This window comes from Chelonia mydas, chromosome 6, assembly GCF_015237465.2.
Source record: "Chelonia mydas isolate rCheMyd1 chromosome 6, rCheMyd1.pri.v2, whole genome shotgun sequence".
Lineage (NCBI taxonomy): Eukaryota > Metazoa > Chordata > Testudines > Cheloniidae > Chelonia > Chelonia mydas.
Window position 1 is genome coordinate 112,854,509 of NC_051246.2, and position 26,549 is coordinate 112,881,057.

At 44.7% G+C, this 26,549-nt stretch overlaps 2 protein-coding genes across 12 annotated transcripts in view; both read right to left on the bottom strand.

The window, feature by feature from the left end:
- Positions 1–8,582: 8,582 nt before the first annotated feature.
- Positions 8,583–14,503, bottom strand: LOC122466241. 2 transcript variants are annotated; one of them, XM_043548873.1, is made up of 3 exons: positions 11,496–14,503; positions 10,725–10,809; positions 8,583–9,349 (listed from the first exon to the last, which is right to left on the bottom strand). In XM_043548873.1, the coding sequence occupies exons 1-3, from the start codon at positions 12,026–12,028 to the stop codon at positions 9,341–9,343; spliced, it is 627 nt and encodes a 208-aa protein (XP_043404808.1). In that variant the 5' UTR covers positions 12,029–14,503; the 3' UTR covers positions 8,583–9,340. The 2 variants fall into 2 exon arrangements, with proteins under 2 accessions (XP_043404808.1, XP_043404807.1); XM_043548872.1 differs by having other exon boundaries at positions 8,583–9,394.
- A 5,319-nt stretch (positions 14,504–19,822) lies between these two features.
- LOC119566474 (exocyst complex component 3-like protein 2) overlaps positions 19,823–26,549 on the bottom strand; it is a 97,425-nt gene continuing 90,698 nt past the window's right edge. For 9 of the 10 annotated variants that reach the window (XM_043548784.1, XM_043548782.1, XM_043548781.1 and 6 more), the window contains 3 exons: positions 25,843–25,964; positions 24,463–24,651; positions 19,823–23,620 (listed from right to left, as the gene is read on the bottom strand). In XM_043548784.1, the coding sequence (XP_043404719.1) occupies positions 24,468–24,651; positions 25,843–25,964 (306 nt within the window). In that variant the 3' untranslated portion in view covers positions 19,823–23,620; positions 24,463–24,467. The remainder of the gene's footprint in view (positions 23,621–24,462; positions 24,652–25,842; positions 25,965–26,549) is intronic. The other variant, XR_006291577.1, reaches the window with a different exon arrangement.

Below are 26,549 nucleotides of genomic sequence, written 5' to 3' on the forward strand. Positions count from 1 at the left end.
GCAGCGAAAATGGTGAATTTCATAAAATCACAGCCAACAAATTCCAGCATATTTCACGTACTTTGTGAAGAAATGGGTAGCGTACACAATTGTCTGTTGCCCCGTACCGAAGTTTGATGGCTCTCACAGGGCAAAATTCTTGTGTGCTTGTTTGAGCTTAGAATGGAAATCCCAGTTTTTTTCAACAACCAGCCTTTCCACCTTTCCAGCTGTATGGAAAATAATGTCTCGCTCCAGAGCCTAACTTATTTAGCAGATATTTTCTCAAGAATTAATGACCTAAATTTGTCTCTTCAAGGCCTCAATATAACAGTTTTCAATTTGAAAGAGCGAGTTGAATCCATGATAAAAAAGTTGCAATTCTAGGAGAGTTGTTTGGAAAACAATCAAACGGAGTGTTTCAGTAATCTTCAATGACTTCCTGGCAGAACATAAACTTCAGTTGGATCAGTGCACTAAAGCCAGTATAACTGCACACCTAAAAGGACTTTGCACAACTTTCAGGAAATACTTTCCAGCTATGTCAGGCAATAATGACTGGATACATAACCCTTTTGATGATACCACTTTCTCAACACAGATATTGAACACTGAGGAAAAAGAAATTGATTGAGATCTCCTGTGGTTACGAACTGAAAAGGAGTTTCAGAAATCTGTCATTGATCAACTTTTGGCTGAGCTTAAGGAACGAGTACCTCCTTCTGGCAGAAAAAGCTACTACAGTTTTGTTGCCATTTTCAACAACATACTTATGTGAGAAAGCGTTTTCTTCATGTGCACATCTGAAAACCAAATACAGAAACAGACTTGATGCCAAACCAGACCTGAGACTTTATCTTTCTTCCACGGTTGCAGACTTCCAAGAGCTATGCAGAGCAAAGCAAGCGCATCCATCACACTGAGGAAATTTAAACTTAAATCCCTGGAAATATTCCTATTTAGGAGGGGGTTCACAAGATTTCACAATTTAGTGAAAGGGGTTCGTGGGCTGTTAAAGTTTGGGAACCACTGGCTTTGACTGAAGATGCAACCCCGGATGGGAGGATGAAGCTCCGCTGAGCAGGTGGCCTGGGCTAGTATAAAAAATGGTAGAAGTGAGGAATTCTGCAGCCACCCTCCTGGGAGCTTGGCCCTGAGGGAAGGGCATGCCCAGAAAAAAGAAGGTTGGAGAAGAAAACTGGTGGGAGGCAAGTAGGAAGCATCCCAGGGAGAGGGCAGCAAGGCTGAAGACTGAGTAGACCTTGGCTGCGTGTTGTAGGGTCCCTGGCCTGGAACCCAGAGTAGTGGGCAGGTCTGGTTCCCTACCAGCCACAGCTGGAGCGGCATAGCCTGGACTGCTGGTCCAGTGCATCCCTATACCCTGGAAGGGGAAGCACACAGTGTCCAGAGGGCTGGGTCATGAAGAGGAAGCTGCAGTCCCTGGTGTGAGAGGTGCTGCAGAAGGAGAAGAGGACAGTGGGTGGGGAGAGGCTGCAAGGGGAGGTGTCGGACCTGAAAGTGAGCTAATCCCCAGAACAGCCACGAGGAGGCACCACCTCGTTGTCAGTAGAGCGCCCGGGGGCAGTTTCGTTCAGTATGGCCACTGCATTTCCACAAGTGCAGGGCAGCCCTGTCTGCAGCATGGCATCTCCACAGGACCAAGATACCACAGTGCTTTTGGCACTGAGCACTCTATTACTCAGAACAGAGCTTTTATGGAAATGAGTCTGCTGCAGTTCTCTGGCCTCTGAGGCTGTCCAGCCAAACCTCGTCCCATGACGGGCACCACCCTTCCAGGAACAGACTTAGCAGCTGATCGCTTTGGAATAACTCTCCCCAAGATATGAGGAGGATCCTTTTCCTAAACTATTGTAAGTCCTATTTTTCATTTGCCTATCAGGATCTTTATAGCCTGCTGGGAAAAGCCATCAGTTTTTGTCTGTCTGGCATGACTCTGATTGGTCATATTTTTTCAGAGTAGCAGCCGTGTTAGTCTGTGTTCGCAAAAAGAAAAGGAGGACTTGTGGCACCTTAGAGTCATATTTTTTGTGAGTCAGAGGAAAGCCCCACTGCCACAATCGAAAGCAGAGAAATCTAAAACAGCTCAGCGAGATGGAAAACTCAGAACAGCACAGGAGTGAAGTCAAGTTGATGGTATTATTGATCTCTTTTTGATCTGGAATAGGTCCAGTTCTTCCACTTGGGGGCAATGGGACAGATGCACGTCCTTGTGAACACTGTGTGCATTATCAGAACTTTACTAACAAGCAATAAATATAATACCCAAATGCACAAAGGGTAGTATTCTAAAACCATTGCACTAAGTAGAGTTACCTTCTTTTGGGAGAAAGTTAGGGTGCTTCCTGGCATGCTCTGGTAACTGTGTCCTGGTACTTGTATCTGCAGTTTGGAGGAAGGCCATAAGAAAAAGGTGACCCTGCTAGTATGTGTAACATATAGGAATATTCTGATTTAAGGATCCCATTATAGGAAATATTTTTCCAGGATAAACATTCTGAAATGTTTGTCCCATTCTGAAGAGAAGGGACTTTCTTCTGTGAACTGGAACTGGGACAAAACCTGAAGTGAGCATTAGCTAGCATTACTGTCCATGGGAATGAGTAATCTAGTTCAGGCACATACAGAGGGGGGCCTGCATGGTTGTGTCACTGACATGGCTGTGCCTTAGCAACCCTACTGGCCAAGTGTGGCTTTGCAGCTCCCTGCCTCAGTTTTCCCTCGCCATGGTTTTCTCTCTCCTGGGGATTCATGTGACTCAGCCAATGGCAGATTAATGCACAGGCCCAATTTAGGGGCCCCAGGAATGCTGGAAGCTGGGTAGAAGAGGGAAGGCCACCAGTGCTGGAACTGATTTCAGAGTAGCAGCTGTGTTAGTCTGTATTTGCAAAAAGAAAAGGAGTACTTGTGGCACCTTAGAGACCTTGTCTTTCCCTGGGGCCCCACCCCCTGCACCTCTTCCCCCTGAGGTCCCCCCCGACCAGGCTAGAAGCCAGAGACAGGCCAAGACAAGAGCTGCCCAGGGAGCCTAGGCCACTGTGGAGAACCCCAGACCCTCCACCTGCTCGGAATGAGGAGGCCCAAGAGCAGCCCCCCGCTCTGTGTTCCCACCCGCCCTGGGTCACACCGCCCCGGGCAGGTCGGAGTGTCGGGGGCTCCCCACAGCAGCCCAGGCTCCCTCAGCAGCTCTTAGAAGCCTCAGGGGAGAGGATGAACAGGGGGAAGGGCCCATGGTGAGGGAGGGTCCTAAGGCTCATCTCATGCCCTCCCCCCTGGGAAGAGGCTGGCACCGCTAGCAGGGGCCGCACTTTGCAGTGCGGGAGCTAATCACCTTATCAATTCCCGCAACGCAAAGCACAGCCCCTGCCAGAGTCCCTGCCTATGTTAAAAAGTGGACAGGCATGGCCCTCTCACAGTTCTGGCACCCTTGGGGTGGGGGCCCCCTCCCAAATGTTCTTTGGGCCCAGGGCCTCAATATATCTTAATCCTCCTCTGGGCTCAGACCTCCAGCCGGGTCATTATCCGGCTTCTCCACCCTTTGGAGTTGGTGATGTGGTTTAGCCTTCTGGCCAAGTTAACTAAAATTTACCCCCTTCTGGTGTAACATAAGTCCAAACAGACAGTACTTTGGTTCACCTTCTGGGCTACCTTTAAGTCTCTCTGCTCTGGGATAGCGTGCTGATTCCCAGCCTCCTTTCAGAGACTCCCTCTCAGTTTCAACTCCACTGGGCCACCTTTCAGCGTTCCTAGCTCTGGGATAGTCCCCTGTTTCTTCCAGACCCTACTTCAGGGCCTTCAACAAGAACCTAACTTGCTCCCTTCTTTCTGAGTTCTCTCAGTCCTTTTATGAGGTCCAGGTATATCAGGCTGTTACTTGACTCCAATTAGTTCTGCCCCCTTAGGCTGGGAGGTAGCTAATTATGACACAGATAGGGATGATTGAAAAGGGCTGGCTAGCCCCAGGCCCCCTTATCTTAAAGAAGCAGGCCACACTGTTACAGGCAACAAACACATAATTGGTACTCAATAAATAATAATCCTATGTAATGTAAAAAATTGATAAGGGAAGCAAAGGGACACAAGGAGAACTCTATGGCCAGCCAAGTTACGAACAACAATAAGGAGGGTTTTTTTAAAGTATATTAGGAACAAAAAGAATCCTAACAATAGTATTGGTCCATTACTAGATGGAAATGGTAGAATTATCAATAATAATGCAGAAAAAGCAGAAGTGTTCAATAAATAGTCTGTTTGGTATTTGGGAGGAACAAACAGATGATGTAGTCATATCATATGATAATGTTCTTTCTATTCCACTAGTATCTCAGGATGTTAAACAGCAGCTACTAAAGTTAGACATTTTTAAATCAGCAAGTCCAAATAACTTGCCTCCAAGAAGTTTAAGAGTTGACTGAGGAGCTCACTGGACTGTTAATGTTGATTTTTCAATAAGTCTTGGGAAAGTTCCAGAAAACTAGAAGAAAGCTAATGTTATGCCAATATTTAAAAAGAGTAAATGGGATGACCTGGTTAATTATAGGCCTGTCAGTCTGACATAGATATCAGGAAAGATAATGGAGCTGCTGATATGGGACTTGATTAATGAAGAATTAAAGGAGGGTAATTTAATTAATGCCAATCAACATGAGTTTATGGAAATTAGATCCTGTCAAACTAACTTGACATCTTTTTTGTACGAGATAACAATTTCAATTGTTACAGGTAATAGTGTTGACCTAATATACTGAGACTTCTATAAAGTATTTAACTTGATACCACATGACACTTTGATTAAAAAAAATAGAAAGATATGCAATTAACATGTCACACATTAAAAGGATTAAAAGCTGGATGATAGGTCTCAAAATGTAATTGTAAAGAGGGGATCATCCTTGAACTGGTGTGTTTCTAGTGGGGTACCACAGGAATAAGTTCTTGGCCTTACACTATTTAACATTTTTATTAACAATCTGAAAGAAAATAAAATCACCACTGTAAGTTTTCAGATGACCCAAAAATTAGGAGAGTAGTAAATATGAAGAGGACAGGTCACTGATACAGAGTGATCGGGATCTTTTGGTGAGCTGGGCTCAAGCAAACAATATGCATTTTTGTACAGCTAAATGTAAATGTATATAGTGTGATGGGGCAAGGCCAGATGGCTATAGAAAAGTAGTGAGAGATAGATATATTAGCTCCAGGCTAAACAAATCCCTGGTACTAGGGTAAGTGAAATGGCAGCTGCTCCAGGTCAATTAAGACACCTGGGGCCAATTAAGAACTTTCCAGAAGGCAGGGAGAATGCTAGGTTGATTGGAACACCTGAAGCCAGTCAGGGGCTGGCTGAAACTAGTTAAAAGCCTCCCCGTCAGTCCGGTGGGGGTGCATGTCAGGAGCTGTGGGAGGAAGTTGCGCTGTTGGAGAGGCTGAGTAGTACACACCATATCAGGCACAAGGAAGGAAGCCCTAAGGTAAGGGTGAAGTGGAGCTTGAGGAAGTGAGGGCTGCTGTGGGGGAAGTAGCCCAGGGAATTGTACATGTCATGTTTCTAAAAGGTCAGCTACCATAGCTGATACTATTAGGGTCTCTGGGCTGGAGCCCGGAGTAGAGGGTGGGCCCTGGCTCCCTCCCCCCGCCCCCAACCTTTCCCCCCTGATTAATCACTGAGACTGGGAGACATCAGAGACTGTGCAAGGAAGGATAACTTCTCCTCACCTCCCTCGCTGGCTTATGATGAAAATGGCTCAGTAGACTGTCACCCTTGTCTCTAGAGAGAGAAGGGTTACATGGAGGGTCACAGTGAGCCTCTGAGGCTAGTGAAATCCGCCAGGAAACGCGGGACCCACGGAGGCAAGGACAGAGCTTTGTCACAATAGCTAGGAACAAAGAATGTAGGCCCTACTTACAGAATGGGGACTTTACTCTGGGAAGCAGTGACTCTGAAAAACATTGGATTCAAGGTAGATGTGGTGGATTCAAGAACATGAGCTCCCGATGTGGTCAAAAGAGCTACTGTGATCCTGGGATGCATAAACCGGGGGAATCTCAAGTAGGAGTAGAGAGGTTACTTTACCTCTGTATTTGGCACTGGGTGGTATGACTGTTGCTGTGCCCAGTTCTGGTGCCTGCAATTCAAGAAGGATGCTGACAAGTTGGAGAGAATTCAGAGAAGAACCATGAGAATGATTAAAGGATTAGAAAACATGCTTTATATAGTGATAGACTCAAGGAGCTCAAACTATTTAGCTTAATAATAGGAAGTTTAATGGGGGACTTGATTACAGTCTGTAAGTGCCTATGTGGGGAACAAATATTTAATAATGGGCTCTTCAGTCTAGCAGAGAAAGGTATAACACAATCCAGTGGCTGGAAGTTGAAGCTAGATAAATTCAGACTGGAAATAAGGCATACATTTTTAATACTGAGAGTAATTAACCTTTGGAGCAATTTCCAAAGGGCCGTGGTGGATTCTCCATCGCTGACCATTTTTACATCTAGATTGGATGTTTTTCTAACATTATTTTGGGAAGTTTTGTGGCCTATGTTATCCAGGAGGACAGACTAGATGATCACAGGGGTCCGTTCTGTCCTTGGAAGCTATGAAATATGCGAATGTCGATAGAGCTGTGTTCTAGGGCAGAAGTTTATCTATAGTAAGAAATACTTTTTGAAAATGAGGAGCTGACATTTCTCCATTCAATGTATAAACAGGGTCTGGGTTCTACCTTGTCCCAGAACCATATCTGCAAACCATGGGTTGCCCCCCGCAGAATAACTTGATCATGTTCTGCTGTTCTCTATATCTGCAATTACCATTAGCAAGTTGCAGCATATTAAATCTAGGTGAGACTTTCTTTCTACTTGATTTTAAACCAACTTTGGTGAATCAGAGTTCACTATAAGCAAGTTCTGTTCTATTCACAGAATGCCACACTGACCTGGAATATTAAATACATGTTGTGCACAGTGGATATAGTGATGCATTTTTAAATGAAAAGGATCATTTTTCCTCCCTTCATTGCACAGGGGGAAAGTGGAGCAATAAATATGAGGCTATAAAGCCAGGGAACCATCATACAGTGTTGGAAGAGAACACTACCATATTTTGAGGTGGTTTATTGTGTTCTGTAGCTCCATCTAGTGGATGGTTTTCAATTTCACTTCAATATCTGAAGCTGTATTATCATATGGATTGCACCAACAGACTGGGCAGGTTTCCAGTACGCCCTATGGATTAAAATGTAAAGTAATATTATGTACCAATCATGCATTCCTTTCCCAGCCTAAATTTCCATTGATTTTAATAGGGCCTTGTTTCCACTTACGAAATTTGGACCCCAATACATCTGAAACACATCATCTCCACACACAACATTTCTCTGCCTGGTACATAAGAATTCTCCCCACCACCTGGAGCACAGCTGACCAGAACTGCTCTGAGCATAGTGAACCAACATGCAGTCCTCCACTGTGTCAATTTCTACTGGTGCAGTAGCCAGGTAGATGACAAGCCTTAGTATAACGGCCCCAGCAGCAGGTGTGGAATGATGAGGAGTGGGTACAGAACTTGTGCAAGGCCATATTCCTGGGTCTGTGTGCCGAACTCGCCCCAGCCCCACACCAAAATGAAAGCTTCACTGACCAAGGAGAAGCGAGTGGCAATTGCACTCTGGAAACCTGCAATGCCAGATTGCTTCCCGTCAGTTGGGAATCAGGAGTCAGGAAATCTACCGTGGGGGCAGTTGGAGTTAGGAAATCTACCGTGGGGGCAGTTGTCATGTAAGTGTGCAGGCAGGGCCATTAATCACCTCCTGCTATGCGGGACTGTGACTCTTGGCAATGTGCACGACAGAGTGGATGGCTTTGCAGCTATGGGTTCCTGAACTGCGGTGGAGCAATAGATGGCACATATGTCCCTATGCTGGCACCAGACCACCTTGCTGCAGAATACGTCGGCAGAAAGGGCTGCTATTCTATGGTTATACAAGCATTGGTGGATCACTGCGGACACTTTACCAACATCATTGCTGGCTGGTCAGGGAAGGTGCATGACACACACATCTTTAAGAACACAGGACTGTTCAGAAAGTTGAAAGCAGAGACTTCTTTCCTGATCAGTGGATTATTATTGGCAATGTTGAAATGCTAAGTGATCCTGGGAGACCCCGCATTCCCCTGGCTTCCCTGGCTCATGCAGCCATAAACCGGCCATCTTGACAGCACCAAGGAGCGCTTCAACTGCTGGCCCAGCAGATGCAGAATGACAGTTTAATGTGCCTTTGTCATTTGAAGGGGGTGCTGGTGTTCTTTATTCATAAGACTGAACCTCACTGAGAAAAATATTCCAATGGTTATAGCTGCCTGCTGTGTCCTGCATAATATCTGTGAAACAAAGGGGGGGCAGTTTCCACCAGGGTGCAGGGCAGAGGTGGAGTGGCTGTCTGCTGAATTTGAGCAGCCAGCACAAGGGATATCAGAAGAGGTCAACATAGAGCTGTACAGCTCAGGGGGGCTTGGAAAGACCATTTTAATAGTGAACCAGAGTAATGTGTGGTGTTGAAAGTTCTCTACCTGGCCCTGCTCTTTTGCAGCCTGGAATGAATCATGTGGTGATTCCTGTATATGTAGGAATAGAACATTGTTAATGCACATACTAATTTTGTTTGTGAAGGATCTTATGAGTTATGTGACACTGGGCAGTAACAGGTAAGGGGTCACTTTCAGAACTGCTGAGCACCAGTCAGCACATGTTGTGAGCTATTACAGATGAATTATGTTCCAGATAATAGAACAACAACAAAACAAAAAACAACGAACAACCCAGGCCATTCAAAAATAAATACATTTAAAACATAATAAATTAAGAGAATAGACCTTATGAAGGAGAAAAAACATTCCTGTCCATTACAGCTACACATATACCAGCCGTGACTTTCACAGGTCAGCGTATGTGAAGCTGTGATTGTCTTTAATGTCCCCCAGCTAGAGTAGTAGGGGGAGTGCGGTGACTTCTGATGTCACATGGAATGTTAAAGAGGGGTACAGATAGGTCTCAATGTAGAGTTCTGAATGTGCTTTGGAGGGAATCAAGCTTGGGATTGTTGAACCTGCAGGTCCACCAGAGTCTTCAGCATCTCTGGTTGCTGCCAGAGAAACCCCGTTATGTCCTGGGGCATGCCCCTCTTCTTTATCTAGGCCTTTCTCCTCTCCACTCTCTCCTTTTCCAGGCTTTCTGCAGTGGTCATCCTCCAGGCCCTGTGTGCGCGGTCAAATGCAGCACTGGCTTGCAGGACATCCTGGAACGTGTCATCCCCAGTCCTCTTCTTTCTCCTCCTTATCTGGCTCAGGTGTTCTGTGGGTGTGGAGGGGGAAACCTTGAATGCTGCAATGTCAGCAGCTGCAGGTAAAACACAGAGAGGTACCACCGTAGTGTATTCACTACCTGTGTTCCCCCTAAGGTTTGCACTTGCACAAGAGGCCATCAAGGGCCACACACCTGATTAGTACAGCTGCGCAGGTGTGCACACAGCACACGGGGGCATAGCCACAGGTGGGCCTGGAGGATGTGTAGGGTGAGGTGGGGAATAGTGGGTGGATGGGGGAAGTCAGATGAGGTGGGGGGCAGTGATGTGGGAGCTTGGGTCGTTCAGGGCTGTGGCGGGGAGAGAGGCTTCTCCCCCAGCCCCAGGCCAGTGGTGTCTCACGCCCCAGCTGTGGGACCTGGTTCTCTTGGGCTTAGCCAGGCAGTTTGTTGCCCCTGCAGTCCAGTCAGTACTCATCAATTGTGGATGACTGGCCTGCTCTGATGCAGCAACACCCCGGGTGGCTCTTGTTGATCTGACACTTTTTAATGTAAAAGGCTCACTGCAGCAATGGGAAAATCTCAGCTGCATGAGATCCCTCTCTCTCAATTTCCCTCCCACCCTTATTTTAAAAAAATCCGACAGTATTCTACTCAGTAGTTCCCCGGCACACTGTAGTGGCACTGTTGCGAGATGCAGCGAGGTGCAGCGCTGTTTTGCAAGGATAGCTTAATGGTTCTAACCGTCACGGTGGGAAGGATTTGAATGCAACTCTCAGAAGTTAATTCCGAACGTCAGCAAAGGGAACTGGCTACTCAGTCATATTCAAAGGATCAACTGAACACTAGATGGTCTGGTTGTCCCCTAGACCTACCCCTTCCCCTTTTCTCCCAAGAAGATTTGCCACTGAAGGTAAGAAGAAGAGCGAAGATATGGTTGGAGGATGTAGGTCATTCTTGAGACATCCTTTGAGTGGGGCAACCTTAAAAAACTTTCCTGAATGTCCAAATATTATTTTTGTGTTGAAGGCTGGATAAACGTTCCTGTGTGTGTGGGCTCTGTAGTGTCTCTTGTAATAGACCGAATATAGGACTCAAATGTGGTACCCACAGAAGGGATTCTCCACTTGGGATGTTGGAGGCATGGAAGTTATTATTAATTCTTTATATTACAGTAGTACCCAGAGGCCCCAGTCATAATCCAAGCCCCATTGTGCTGGGTGTTGTACAAACATAAAATAATAGTCAGTCCTTGCCCCAAAGAACATGTGCAATTTAAGGCTCTGATCCTACAAGCCACTGAGGTAGGGATGGGCTGCCCTAGAGTCTGGCTGACTTCAGAGGGACTCTGTGATGGCTGAGGGAAGAACGGCCATACTGGGGGCAGGGCTGCAGCGGGGAAAGAGGCGGGATCTGCATTAATTACCCCTCGGTTTTTTGTTTCTATTGGTGGCACACATCCGCACATCACCTCGATATCGGTGCTGCACATAACAAAAAACATTCTGCACCTGAATGGAAAAAATGAGAGGGAACTTTGTTACGGAAAGCAAAACTTAAGATGCTGAACTCATTCCCCTTGTGCCCCCAAAGTTTTAGGCACTACAGTCCCACTTCTGCTTGGGCTTGCTTGTTCTCAGGGCCAGTCACAGCAACAGCCATGGTGAGTATGGTTCTCTGGGTTGGGGAAATGAGGAGAGAATTGCTCAGGTGCACGATTCTAGTCGTATAGGGCAATGTCACTGAACACTGGCACCATTTTCCACAGGCAATGGTGATTTTGGCTGAGAATAACCAGAGGCAGAGCTGCTGCTGGTGTCCCAAAGCTTCCCGGGTCCATATGCTGGTAGCCTGTGTAATGCAATGGTTCCTGCTAAAGTTATCACTGAGGGTGTGGGAAAATGTCCTACCGCGGCAGAAGAAATAAGGTAGCTCTCCCTAGAAACCTTTGGCAGAGCACCTCCCTGAAAGTTTCATCAAGATCTCCCCGGAGGATTCACAAGATATCCTGCTGCACATAAACAATCTGCTCCTTATGCCCCGTCTATTCAAGAGGGGAGTGAAGAGCAGATAGCAACTCTACCTCCCCTGGTTGTACCACTACCTCTTCTAACCCAAGTAAATTAATAAATCCAAAGATGTCTCTTGCTACTGTCGGGGGCCATCCCTGATACTGAAAATTAAACTACACCCTTACCTGAGATTCCTTCCCCTGCAGCGGGCTTGCCCATGCGCAAATGGCTGGACCTGTACTGGAGTCCAAAACAGGTCCTGGCTCACTGTGCAGCTGGATCCCCTGGTCATCTGTCCCCCATACTCCTCCTCCACTTCCTTGTCCACCTTCTCCTCCTCACTGTTCATGGCAGGGCCGTGTGACTTGGGCTCCTCAGAGGTGTCCAATGGTGCAGTCTCTGCCGAGGGTTCTGTAAAAGCAGCAGGTCTGAGGCTCGGCTCCGGATTCATTGATGGCCTCTCTGGCCTTCTGGTTTGCCTGCTGCAGCTCCTTGGCTTTCTCATGGCATAGCTGCTGGTCCCTGTCGTAGCCCTTCTTCTGCATCCCCCTAGCAATCTGCTTGTAGATGTCCACGTTTCTACAGCTGGATTGGAGCTTTGACTATAGAGCCTCCTTTCCACACAGGCCCAGGAGATCAACATCTTCTGTCTACGCCAGGCAGGAGCAGGTCTGCAGCATATGGTCGCCTGGGCCATTGCACTGAACATGCTAGGCATGCTCACCAAGCCAGGAAAAGGGATTTCAAAAAATCACAAAGCTTTAATGGGGGGGGGGGAAGGGGATTCCCTGGGCAGCGGCTCCCCCCTAGTGTGACATTGTGGCCAAAGGGACTAATGTGATCCTGGGATGCATAAACAGGGGAATCTCAAGTAGGAGTAGAAAGGTATTTGGCACTTGTGCGACCGCTGCAGGAATCCTGTGCCAGTTCTGGTGCTCACAATTCAAGAAGGATGTTGATAAATTGGAGGAGTCAGAGAAGAATCATGAGAATGATTAAAGAATTAGAAAATATGCCTTACAGTGATAGACTCAAAGAGCTCAGGCTATGTAGCCTAACAAAGAGAAAGTTAAGGGGTGACTTGGTTACAGACTACTGTATAAGTATTTGAACAAATGTTTGATAATGGTCTCTTCAATCTAGCAGAGAAGGGTATAACATGATCCAATGGCTGGAAGTTGAAGCTAGACTGATTCAGACTGGAAATAAGGTTCCAATGGTTAAAAAATTACACAATATACCAAGAACTGTAGTAGATTCTCTATCATTGACAAGGTTTACATCAAAGTTGGATGGTTTTCTCCAAGATCTGCTCTAGGAACCATTTTGGGGAAGTTCTCTGGCCTGTGTTATACAGGAGGTCAGCCTGGATGATTCCACTGGTCCCTTCTAGCCTGGGAATTAGGAGTCTCCAGCCTTTGTTTGCTGCTGCCCTGAGCTAGAGCTGGGTGAACTATTCACAGAAAAGAAGTTCTCTTGTCCTCTATTTGGATTGTAAGCTCTTTGTCCTTTTGATCTATGTCCATACAACATCTAGCACAATGGGGCCTGGCCAGTGACTGGGGCTCCTAGATGTTATTGCAGTACAAATAATACATTTTCTCCTTGTCTGTTTGCAAACAGACTCTGTTCCTAATTCATCCATTATCTGGGTGGCAGAAATACTTGGGTGGCGTGACTACATATTTGCATGAGTATTCATGACACTTTCTCTCTCTGCATATCAAATGTGCTTGTCTGAACCTTGGCAGAAAGTACACAAGATGGATGTCCAGACTGCATTCATGGATTTATTCCAACAAATGGTGGCTCGTAGTATTCATTCCATTGCTGTAGTGATTGAGCACCCCACACGCGGGTTAGCAGCCCATTGCAGACAACACAACACCTACAGTGTCTCCCAGTCTAGAAAGCTCATAGTCTAGAATGTGGACACAAACAGCAGGTGAATAAACTGACAAATAGAAGTGGGAAGGACAAGGTAAGAGTAGAGAGAGGTGCATTAGTAGTCACCAGTTTGATGGAGTGACTTTTTTGGCACTTTTGACCAATCTTTGCTCAGCACCGAGGTTACGTTAATACTGTAGATTCAAAGATGATAATGACAGAAGGGGCCACCGTGTTCTCCCAGTCTGACCTCCTGAATAACACAGACCATAGGACTTCCCTGAAGCTCAACTCACAGACTTCAGTGATTGCTGCTGAAAGCTGACACTCACAGAAACAAGAGACAGTCTGAACCCCTGTTTTTAGCAAGATAACTTTCAGGCTATAACATCATCTGCTGTTTCCTTATTGCCTCTTTATTATTACAGCAAATTCTAGTATCTAGTCAGCCCAAAGTGTGTACCCTTTGGAGACTGGGAGCTGTCATAAACGGGATCACAACCTGCAAGTCCTCTGTCCTGCCCTCCCCAGCTCCACTAGATGGCAGCAATTGTGTATCTTTTTCACTTCTTTTCATTGCTCCCATTGCACTTTTGTAAGACACACACTAAGCTTTAAGGCAGCCGTGAAGCTGTCTTCTATGCTGTAGAGTGCCCTTCCCCTCCTGGTAAATAATTGTCTTTATCACCATTTCTAATCAAAGGGCTCTTTCTTATACTCTGCTACTTCTGGAATCTACCCTAAAAGGATGTCCTGGGGCCATAGCTCCCCACAATTTCCAGTCCCTCCTTCTTTGACCATATTAATTAAGCTGTGACAGTCTGGGGACCTTTCCCAGACCTGAAGAGCTCCGTGTAGGATGAAAGCTTGTCTTTCTCCCCAGAAGAAGCTGGTCCAATAACAGATATTACCTCACCCACCTTGTCTCTTTCATATTAATCAAGTGTTTTGTAGGGTGTTTAACATTATTAACGTCTATGGATGTTTGTTGTAATAAAGATTAGTTGGCTTTATCAGTGAGTGTATGATCACTGTCTTGTCTGTCCTGGACGGTTACGTCAGAAGAGTCAGAAGACTGATGACTAAGTTGGGGTTTTCTGTTCTCAGCTGTAACCTTTGACCTGGAAAGTCACAGCTACAGACAAAATGTGAAAGAGATTTCCACACACAGGTTATTCTGGCCAATGTGGTGACAGACACGTGTCACGATGTTTGATTCATTAGCTCCCTGGATTTTCCTTTTTGGGAGGGAAAAAAAAATCACAAATAAAAAACCAGCTTCTGTTTTATAGTAACAATACCTAGCTCTTATACAGTCCTTGTCAACAGTGGATCTCAAAGCACTTTATAAAGGAGGTCAGTATCATTAGCCCTATTTTACAGATGGGGAAACTGAGGCACAGAGAGCACAGGTGACTTGCTAAGGTCACCCAGCAGCAATAGACCCCAGCTCTCCTGAACACAGGCCAGTTTCCTATCCACGAGGCCACACTGCCTAGTGAATTGTTCCTAAAGAGGTCCAACTCGCTGTGGGTCTTTTTTTCTTCCCCCAGAGGATGTTATATGTCTGATGAAACTGAAATGCTCACACACACTTGCCTTGAGCACTATATCCTCCTTCCCCATACATCATACTGCCTTGTCAAAGCTATTTAATAAAGCCATGATATGCATATGGCTATGAGAATCTCACGAAGCCTCTGCTTCTAACTTACATCTAGAAGGTGCATTAGTGCTTGCAGTGCAATTCAGGGGATTTGAGACTCCATGAAACTAACTCTCTTGCGAGACAAAGATAAATCCTTTAAGGTGGCTGCTGTAGACCATCTGACTAACCTGGGGAGTCAGAAGTCTCCTGGAAATACAATGTCATAATTAACCCTTTTATAGACACTACATCACTGTTCAGAGACCCCACTAATAATTAAACTGAGCCCCTACAGTAGCTGTCAGGTTATCTGCCAAGCTGTTCTGGGAACAGACAAAACTAGAGCTGGTCTCAAGGCACAAAATTCAGATCCAGCAGCCCTAGTTTTGCAGGCTCTGTCTGTAGAAAGCCACTCCCTCCCTCCTCCCAGGTTGGGAAAGTAGGCAACTGGTAACAGTTAGTCAGCAAAACCCACTTAACCCTTTCCCTTCCCTGAGGAGCCAAACCTGTTAGCTGGGCGAGTGGTTTCAGGTTAACATTGTTAGCCTGTCACTGGGTTGTTTCGCATGCTTTCCTCAGGAGTTCTTAATAGATGCTCCCTCGGAATCCCACCGGATTTGTATCTCTCTGAATGCTATGGGGTGGAATTGTGCTCACCCACACAGAGCTTAAGTAAATGTGATATGTACAAAGAAAAGGAGTACTTGTGGCACCTTAGAGACTAACCAATTTATCTGAGCATAAGCTTTCGTGAGCTACAGCTCACATGAAAGCTTATGCTCAAATAAATTGGTTAGTCTCTAAGGTGCCACAAGTACTCCTTTTCTTTTTGCGAATACAGACTAACACGGCTGTTACTCTGAAACCTGTGATATGTACAGTGAGTTTGAGGCCCTCTAGCCCTTTAAGAAGAGAACAGAACAGATGCACAGCTGGGCTGTGTCTGCAATGTACTCCACCTTCACTGGGATGGGAACCGGTTGATCAGCACAGTTCACTGCCAATGCCCTTTCCTGTCCCCAGCCTGTCCCCTGTCCCAGGGCCCCTCCCTGCTGCCATAAAAAGATGTTGCGGTCATGATCCCTGATTCCCTTCCTTTAGGACCTCCTGCCAGGGTTTGTTTGTCACACAAGGAGTGCATCCGATGAAGTGAGCTGTAGCTCACGAAAGCTTATGCTCAAATAAATTTGTTAGTCTCTAAGGTGCCACAAGTCCTCCTTTTCTTTTTACAAGCAGTGCAGGAAGCTGAGTTATTCTTAGTCCCTAGAAATGCTTTGGAAAACCTGGTTTACTGTAACAATTTCCCACACACAGGCCCCTCACCAAAAAACTCCAGTCCCAATGCTGTGGTCTCGTTCCAGAACCATGAATTACCGAGATGGTTCCAAAAAGTCTGTCACAGCAGAACATGAGGGGCTGCAGCCAAACAGCAGCCATGGAACACAGACAAGGAATCGTCTTCCAGCGGTCAGTGGCTCCATTCTGTGCCAGTCACAAGAGGAAATGGGAAGAAAGGATCTCTCAGAAAAGCTGAGACGTTTAAATCCTAGGAACCAATGTTATCTCCCTTTTAAAGTCCTGGTGCCCGTGGTCTCATGAGGTGACTTTAATGGGAGCAGGACCTCTGCGCCTGATCTAGGAAGGGGCTGAACATCCTCTGTTTCTATTGGCTGGTGGGAATTGAAAGGAGGAATTCCTCATCCTCTGCAGCCCCTATATGCCAAGCAAGAATCATAAGCCCCGCAGCCAGTGTATCAGGGGAGTGGAGGAGGCTCATTGTCGAGGGAGTCTCTGGAGTGCTGAGAGCTCCAGAGATTCTGTGCTGCCATAGACCATGGAGCAGCTCACTGGCAGCCCACAAGAGGCTGCTGTAAATTAGAGCAGCTCTGAGCTGCTCTAATTTAGCTCTAGGGTACAGGAAGTCCTGGCTGCTTTAAAATTTATCAGCAAGACAAGATGGATGAGGTAATATCTTTTACTGGACCTTCTTCAGATCTGGGGAACTAACAGAATGTCACAGCTAAGCACAAGAGGGAACACATTGTTTAGCATAGGCAGTTAATATATAGTGCAAGGGGCCATTCAAGTGAAGTGGCCTGTTAATACCTCTCCAGTCATAGGAAGGGAGGGGAGAAAGGGCAGCTGAGAGGGGTTGTTTAGTGGACTGTAAATTGTAATAAGCCATAAATCCAGTGTCTCTACTATTCAGTCCATGATTTTAAGTGTCTAGGAAAGTTACGGATGTAAGCTCCCAGGCTTATCATTTGAAGGTGTTGTGCAGGTTTCCTTTGAGGATGAGGACTGAGAGGTCACATACAGAGTGATCGCTTTGTGAACAGTTTTCACCCACAGACGATAGGGTGTTCTTGTCTTTTATCATTTTTCTGTGCAAGTTCATTTGCGCACGTAGTGAGTATCTCATTGCAGCCTCTTAGTTGCTACTGGGGCATTTATTGCACTGGATGAGGTACACCACATCTTGTGATAGGCATGTGTAGGACCCAGGGGTCTTGAAAGGTGCATTGTTGGGGGTGTTGATCATTGTAGAAGCAGAGATATGTCTGCAGGTTTTGCATCTGTTACTGTGGCAGGTTCTGGGGCCGCTTTGAGTTTGTGTGCCCTGGTGTGCGGGGAGCTTGCTTCTGATGATGAGCTTGGAGAAGTTGCGGGGGTTGTTTGAAGGCCAGAAGAGGGGGTTCCGGAAAGATTTATTTCAGGATGGGGTTCCCATCAAGTATGGGTTGTAATTTTTCAATGGTACCCTGTATGGGTTCCATTGTGGGGCGGTAGGTGACAACTAGGGGTGTGTGGTCAGAGGGGGCATTATTTCTCTATTGAAATAGGTTTTCTTGGGTTATTTGTGTGGCCCGTTCCATGATGTGATCTACTTCTCTGGTGGATTTCAGAGTAACAGCTGTGTTAGTCTGTATTCGCAAAAAGAAAAGGAGTACTTGTGGCACCTTAGAGACTAACCAATTTATTTGAGCATAAGCTTTTGTGAGCTACAGCTCACTTCATCGGATGCATACTGTGGAAACTGCAGAAGAGATCCACTTCCTGGACACTACAGTGCTAATAAACAATGGTCACATAAACACCACCCTATACCGGAAACCTACTGACCGCTATTCCTACCTACATGCCTCCAGCTTTCGCCCTGACCACACCACACGATCCATCATCTACAGCCAAGCTCTGCGATACAACCGCATTTGCTCCAACCCCTCAGACAGAGACAAACACCTACAAGATCTCTATCAAGCATTCTTACAACTACAATACCCACCTGCTGAAGTGAAGAAACAGATTGACAGAGCCAGAAGAGTTCCCAGAAGTCACCTACTACAGGACAGGCCTAACAAAGAAAATAACAGAACGCCACTAGCCATCACCTTCAGCCCCCAACTAAAACCCCTCCAACGCATTATTAAGGATCTACAACCTATCCTGAAGGATGACCCAACACTCTCACAAATCTTGGGAGACAGGCCAGTCCTTGCCTACAGACAGCCCCCCAACCTGAAGCAAATACTCACCAACAACCACATACCACACAACAGAACCACTAACCCAGAAACTTATCCTTGCAACAAAGCCCATTGCCAACTGTGCCCACATATCTATTCAGGGGACACCATCACAGGGCCTAATAACATCAGCCACACTATCAGAGGCTCGTTTACCTGCACATCCACCAATGTGATATATGCCATCATGTGCCAGCAATGCCCCTCTGCCATGTACACTGGTCAAACTGGACACTCTCTACATAAAAGAATAAATGGACACAAATCAGATGTCAAGAATTATAACATTCATAAACCAGTCAGAGAACACTTCAATCTCTCTGGTCACGCAATTACAGACATGAAGGTCGCTATCTTACAACAAAAAAACTTCAAATCCAGACTCCAGCGAGAAACTGCTGAACTGGAATTCATTTGCAAATTGGATACTATTAATTTAGGCTTAAATAGAGACTGGGAGTGGCTAAGTCATTATGCAAGGTAGCCTATTTCCCCTTGTTTTTTCCTACCCCCCCCACCCCCCCCAAGACGTTCTGGTTAAACTTGGATTTGTGCTGGAAATGGTCCACCTTGATTATCATACACATTGTAAGGAGAGTGGTCAGTTTGGATGAGCTATTACCAGCAGGAGAGTGAGTTTGTGTGTGGGGCGGGGGGGGGGGTGAGAAAACCTGGATTTGTGCTGGAAATGGCCCACCTTGATTTTCATACACATTGTAAGGAGAGTGGTCACTTTGGATAAGCTATTACCAGCAGGAGAGTGAGTTTGTGTGTGTGGTTTTTGAAAAAAAGGGGGGAGGGGTGAGAACCTGGATTTGTGCTGGAAATGGCCCAATTTGATTATCATACACATTGTAAAGACAGTGGTCACTTTGGATGGGCTATTACCAGCAGGAGAGTGAGTTTGTGGGGGGGGGGGCGGAGGGTGAGAAAACCTGGATTTGTGCTGGAAATGGCCCGACTTGATTATCATACACATTGTAAGGATTGGTTAGTCTCTAATGTGCCACAAGTACTCCTTTTCTTTTTAGATAAGCTATTACCAGCAGGAGAGTGGGGTGGGAGGAGGTATTGTTTCATGGTCTCTGTGTATATAATATCTTCTGCAGTTTCCACAGTATGCATCCGATGAAGTGAGCTGTAGCTCACGAAAGCTTATGCTCAAATAAATTGGTTAGTCTCTAAGGTGCCACAAGTACTCCTTTTCTTTCTCTGGTGGAGTGTCCTTTGGTGCCTGCACTGGCCCCTACACAATCCAGAAACAAGGGTAAAACAGTGAAGTTAAAGCCACCCTTGTCCCCTGTTTTCCTGGAAGCACAGCACAGATGGGTTTAAATATGTCACAGGATCATATCTAGAAAGTCCATAGGTTTGAGATCTTTCTCAGATCAGGGCAGATTCACCTCCAAACTCTGCAGTCCAATATGCAGCAAACAAGTCTAAGAGTGCATTTTTCTTCATTTAAGTTTTATTTGAATATTTTATGGCTCCATTGCAAAATAAGAAAGAGAAATTTACAATGAAGAAATATTATTTAAAATAAATATCTTTCACATACAGATATATATTACAGAACACATTGTATATACATACACAGACAGGATTTATTTATATAACACTATGTTCCAATACATGCCGATTTCCAATTTACATTTATTTATTTAGTAAGCACAAAACCCTTCTCTGAATGTGACTATCAGATAGAGTAGAAGCAACTAATTACCAATATTTATTTGAAGAAATCTTTCCAGTGCTGTGGAATGTATTTTTAGACCAGCTATGATCAGGATGTCTGAAGGGTTTTGTCTGTTTTTATTTATTTGATCTGTAATGCTTGTTGATTTAAATATCAATAAACATGGCTCACTATAATCCTATCTCCAAGAAATTGTAGATATAATGTATTCCCCGCCCCTGGAAATAAATGCGTAAGTCATAGCACTGAAGGATGAATACTGTGACTAGCTTGATATACCCAGCACAATTCAGAGCCCAGCCCTGTATATTTTGACAGATGTCCATATTTCTTTGTGTGGCAAGAAGTTTGAGGCTGGATGAGCTGGGTGCAACATGCAGACTGTGCTGTCTTCCAACCTGTGCAAAGTGGGAGTGAATTTTTTTAAATTGTTTTACTGAGTGATTTATAAGCCCATTGAATGTTTAGCTGGACTAAAAATTGCACATTTATCTAATACCTGGACCATCTGAAGCTTTAGAAACTGTTTTCAAACAGAACAGGGAGTCAGCTGTCTTGGAAGAGTAGCCAAATTACTGACTTTTGTTAAAACGCTCTTCCTAATCCTTTAATAGCTGAAATTGACTTTTATGATTTTGAAGTTCTCACAATTCATTAAAAGCAATAAAGAGTCTATTGGGGATTAAATCATTTGGTCCATGGGAATCAAAGATGTGCTCAGTATTGTACAAGACAAAAATAATATTAATACTCCCCCTCCCTCATCTCCTGTCCCTGTGAGGCTCACAAAGTAAAGGCAGCATTCTGCAAAACCTTACAACCAAAAGTAGTGCTTACTACTCATCCCAGTAGTAGGAATTTGCATGATTGGGTCCTAGAACACAGACATACTGTAGATCAGGACCAATTACCTCCACCAAAGCTCCCCTCCCATCTACCCAGGACAATTAGCAATATGGAAAGGACAGGGTGGTTGTGAGCCCTTGACACCTGTTTGCAATCCCCAAAGAAAGATAAGGCTTTTTTTTTCTTCATCCAATTATTTAATGTTGGGCTGCAGAAGGTATTTGGTCTTTACAGGCCTCAGAGAATAACAGGTCTTTATGAGGAGGTTAAAAAGGGAAAGGAAGGGCCAGCTGCCCTTGTATTGGGCGTGGAGGAAGGCACGAAGATGGGCCTAGAGAAATAAACTCAGAAGGCTGTGAGTGGAGCCGTGCGAATAATGGATTTTCTGGTTCATTGGCCATTCTGGAAAATTAAAAACACCGAACCGCTTGGGTTGAACTGACAGGTTTCAGAGTAGCAGCCGTGTTAGTCTGTATTCGCAAAAAGAAAAGGAGGACTTGTGGCACCTTAGAGACTAACCAATTTATTTGAGCATAAGCTTTTGTGAGCTACAGCTCACTTCATCCGATGCATCCGATGAAGTGAGCTGTATGAAAGCTTATGCTCAAATAAATTGGTTAGTCTCTAAGGTGCCACACGTCCTCCTTTTCTTTTTGGGTTGAACTGAAACTGTTCAAAATTTTTGGGAAAACAAAAAGTTGGGAAAAAACTACAGTGTCCAGTCAAACAAAACGTTTGCTTCACTGCTGCCCACGTCTGATTATTTTACACATTTTCAAAACAGTCAATTTGAACTGAAAAATCAAAATGTCATCTTTTTTGAAAGGAAACATTTTGATTTTCTCTGAGTCCTTTTTAAGGGATTTTGTTTGTTTTTCTCACCAATTTGGCAAAACCGACACAAATTCACCAAATGTTTTTGTCCCTGAAGAGGCAGGGCACATTGGCCCATTGACACAGAAAGAACATGGGTCATGTTAATAGATCAGATCCAAGGTGTAGGCCAGGGCAGAGCTGTGCAGGGAAAAGTGAATGAAGAGTTCAAGCTGAGATGGCAAACAAGGGAGAGCAATTTTTTGGTATGGTGTGGTGCCACTTCTAGTTAATTAACAACCCCTGTGACTCAGCTGGTGTTTGCTGGTCCTTGAAGGGTCACTTAAGGCAGATTACATGGTCATTCTAAAGTTGTTTGAGTTGTTTTTTAAAACCCATATATTTGCCATGGGCAAGGCACACATTCCCCTGTTCACCCTGTGTGTCACCTTACTTGGAACAGGTCTATTTGGGTCTAGTTGTAGAGGGAGGTACCGTTCACCAGGAGTAAGGAAAGCAGAATCTGGCCTTTAAAAGCTAGTTTCTTGAAGAAATGAGCTTTCAGACTCAGCAAAGAGCACAGATAAGAGTTTATAGTTTTGTAGTGTGACACCTTTTAAAATTTCATTTTGATTTAGGGGACTTTCCCCCAAACATCTCACGGAGCAGCTTGATTACAAGTTTTTCATATACACAAAAACCAACCAACTTGCTTCTCTTGTTCCATTCCTAATTAATCATGAGCATATTGAACTGCCAACAAAACAGGAGTAAAAGGCCATGTTTGAGGAAGCTGTCACTGATGCAGAATGGCTGCCTATAAGAGTTGAAGAGTATCTGATAATCGCAGTTCTTTTCTGCACGGCTAATTTGTTCACACTTGTCAGAATGGCAGTGACCTATATTAACACAATAGCAAATGCGGCCTTGAACCAAATCCAGCTCTGAGATTATGACCAGCCTATACAGGGGCAAAAAGAAGGGCTATTATTTTCCCCTACTGTACTTCTTGTCTATTCACATCTGAAAGAAGTTCACACCGACCCAGAGTGGAAACAGCTATTTTAACTGTCCATTGCACACGAGACTTCCACAGCAAAAATTCCCATGTTAAAGAAATGAGAGTCTTACAGCAGGGGAAATTTTCGGTAAACTGAGTTATATGGATGGAAAGACAAACTCAGCTCTGAAGCCAGTTATAAAACTAAGATACTAATTACACTATGTCCACAATCCATTGTAATGGGCTACTGGGGATTGATGTAAGTTCTGTGCTATTAGTATGGCTTTCCATTTAAGCAACTGAATGGGACACAAAAGCTAAGTGCCACATCCTGCTTCCCCGCTGTGGGCATGCAAGGCCCCAAATGCTGTGGAAATGCCACCTTCCGGCTGAGCAGGATGCTAGGGAGTAACCATGCGCCAAAAGGCTTCCGCAGCCCTCTGCATGCCACAGAGCATGCTGCATAGTGGCTCTCTGTGCAGGACTGTGGAAAGGAGCATTGTAGAAGGACTGGGGAAATGGCAGGGGCTTACTGACCCAATCCCCTACTGAAGCAAGATGTGGCTCTCTCCAGTGCTTCTCTCCCTAGCAGCCATAGCCCAGCTAAGCAAGAATCTAGCTGCAGGTTTGAGGGACGATTCTAACCCATGTGCATTCCCCTTTTCAGTTGGACTTCATGCAGGGAACCATGGTTTGGGTTTATGTGATCTTCTTGTCTTGAAACGCTCTGGCACATGTTCTCGCATGGCCTACAGGCTGTTTTCAGCAGACAAATACTGTTTGCCATTCCGAGCAACTTTCAAGTAGCTGTGATCTCTGATGTTGCCTGCTGATGATGGAGCCTTTGTGACACAGGCGAGGAGGGTGGCTTCTGACTTTCCATATTAGACCTGAGTGAAATAAAGGAAATGTTTGTGAAACTGAAATAAAACAATGTGTGTGTGTGAATGCACTCTCAGTACAGAGCGAGGCGATAAACCTGCATAGGGAGAGCAGCCAAAGATTTAACATGATCCTATGGTTTGAAGCTGAATCAAGACAAATTCAGACTAGAAATAAGATGTAAATTATTCAGAGTGAGGGTAACTAACCATTGGAATGAGTAGGCATTGGCCATCACTGGAAGTCTTCAAATCAAGACTGGATATCTTTTCAGAAGATATGTGCTAGCTCACTCAGAAGTTATGGGCTTGAATGCAGGAATCACGGTGAAATTCCCTGGCCAGTGTTAAGGAGGTAGTCAGACTAGATGACCATAAAGGTTCCTAATCGCCTTAAAAGCTATGAATCTATGCACTCTGTTGAAATGCATTGGACTAGGGGAGATTTATGGAGGGACCAAATGGAAAAACATTAAGTATTTGTTTAAAAAGGATAGGGATTGTCACTCCTAAGCAGGGCTAACTGGACAGTCTGAACAGGCCCTGTGCTCTGTGACTCTCTGTGATTAGACTAGGAGCCAAGAGTTCTGGGTTCTATTCACAGCTCTTCCACTGACCTGCTGTAACTTGGCCAAGTCACTTAAGCACTCTGTACCCCAGCTGCTCTATCTGCAAAATGATACTCAAAGACACGCCGAGATCTACAGATGGAAAATACTATATAAGAGTTATTAATGCCGATTTGTATTAGAAATCTAAAAAAGTGGCATTACAGTCACAGCAACTATAACATTATCTAGCTATAAATCTATTTACACACACCTATAGGCATATTATTCACACACACTCACCTTTCCTAACAGCAGCAGCAGCAGCCACAGACTCCATATTTTCCAGCCTTTATTTCTATCTTGTCAAAAAACAAATTGTGTCCTCTTTCAGCTTCCACATAATTATCATAAACCACCTCCAACACAGCATTTCTGTCTGTCCAACTGAGAGTTCCTTTGATGTCCAAGATTATATTCAGATGTTCTTTCCTTTCCAAAAGTACCAGGAATCAGACCAGTAAAACAGAGGAGACAAATATGTTTGCTTGATAAGACTCAATTACAAAGAGCAGAGTCTTGGAAACTATTAAATTTCAACTGCTGATAAATTGGTTTCTAACACCTATGGCCACCCAGCCTGTTATAGCTGTATTTAAAATTATGATCTCACCTAGCCAAAGCTTTTCCTGACCCAGTTCTCTAGTAAGAGCAGAGCAGGACTGTTTGATTGTTTGGCAGTTTGGTTTTTATGGTGACGCCACATTTTATTTTTAAAAGCATTTTTTGGACCCTTTCTGCAAAGAGATGGTAACCTCTTGGTCACCTGGAAGATGGTTTTTTCCTCTTTGTGGTAGTTGCTTGACTGAATTGAATGGTCACTTATCACCCTATTTAATGATGCGGGCAATAAGAACCCAAGTCAGATGTGATGTAAGCAGGTGTGACGCCATTGAAGTCAATGACATTGAACCAGCGCTAGCTTTGGCCCTAAGAGACTACGATCAGAATGGGTATTTTTCCGAGTATTGTCTGTGCATATAAGTTAACTTGGAAAAATACAGTTACTAGAACAGGGCATCAGAAAAATGATGGAAGGAATTGAAGGAAAAAAACCAGAACAGTTTGACAAACTGAGATTAGCTACAATTTCATTTTTGGAACTAAAAGTCAATTTTAGTTCCTACTGTCAGTTTCCTGTGTGAAATGTAAGTGCTGAATGCACGTTGGATAATGTATAATTAATGACACACAAAAGAACTATGTTAGAAGAATGTTAAGGTTGCCAAGTTAAACATTCAAAAGTTAAGAATTGCCTGAATTAAGATTGTTGGTGCAATGCTCATTTGGCCCCCTTGTGCATGTGCATTATGATATAGTCTTTAATTACATGATCACCTGCGACTTTTTTCCTCTGGACCCCTGCCTCATTCAGTGCACAGAATGGGAAATGTCAACCCAAATGGTCAACGTTTGATAGTTATAAGCAACTGAAAACAGGATCTAATAATGGAGGTGTCAGGCAGCCTTAACTATAGATGTTGGTACCAGCTCTGACTATAATAATCCCAAAGCACAGCCAAGAAGGTGCACAGGTAGTGTACTGGATAACAAATATTGTTACAGGATTTATGGCTGTAAATAACCAGCTAAGCAGCCTGAATAATCCATGCAATGCCTTACCTTATATCTGGAAACTTGTGGACAAGAATCACAAGCTGTATTTTCATTGCTTCGATGTCAGTAAGTAGAATAAACTCTAGGATTCCTTCAATAGGATCATCCAGTGAAGCAGTTCTAGGGCCCTAAGGATATAAGAACATATGCATTCAACTGGAGTGGCAGAGGAAGTAGAGTGCACTGTGAAGATCTGGCTTCAGGATCAGACTTGGGTCACCTACCTGTGGACCAGAAAGAGCTATGAGCATTGCAGGGGTTGTGTGGTATTTTCCCCGCCAGATGTAAGAATAAAGTAGAATCTAATCATGCAACTGCATTAGCATCCCCTACTGGTCAATACATGCAACTGCATTATTGCTGGCTTTAAACAAGCCCACCAAAAGAGCGAGGCTATGAGGGGGTGAAATTTGAACAGAAAGACAAAGTGAAAAAAGGGTTTGATCCTGCATGGATCTGTGCACTCCTGCAGGACTGAGCCCTATAAAAGCAAGCAAAGAAATACTCCTTTTTTAATGACATTTGATAAATGAGGATTGGGATGAACTGCCCAGAGTTAGCTTCAGATCTTGCTCACATTTTGAGTAGGAAGGTAATAAGAGTAAATTGCTACTCTGAATTATTTATGCCACAATATCAGCATAAATTCTATGGCAAAGCAAACCTAGGGAATGTGCTGTTCAAATTAGTTCAGGAGAAGCACACATTCCCAC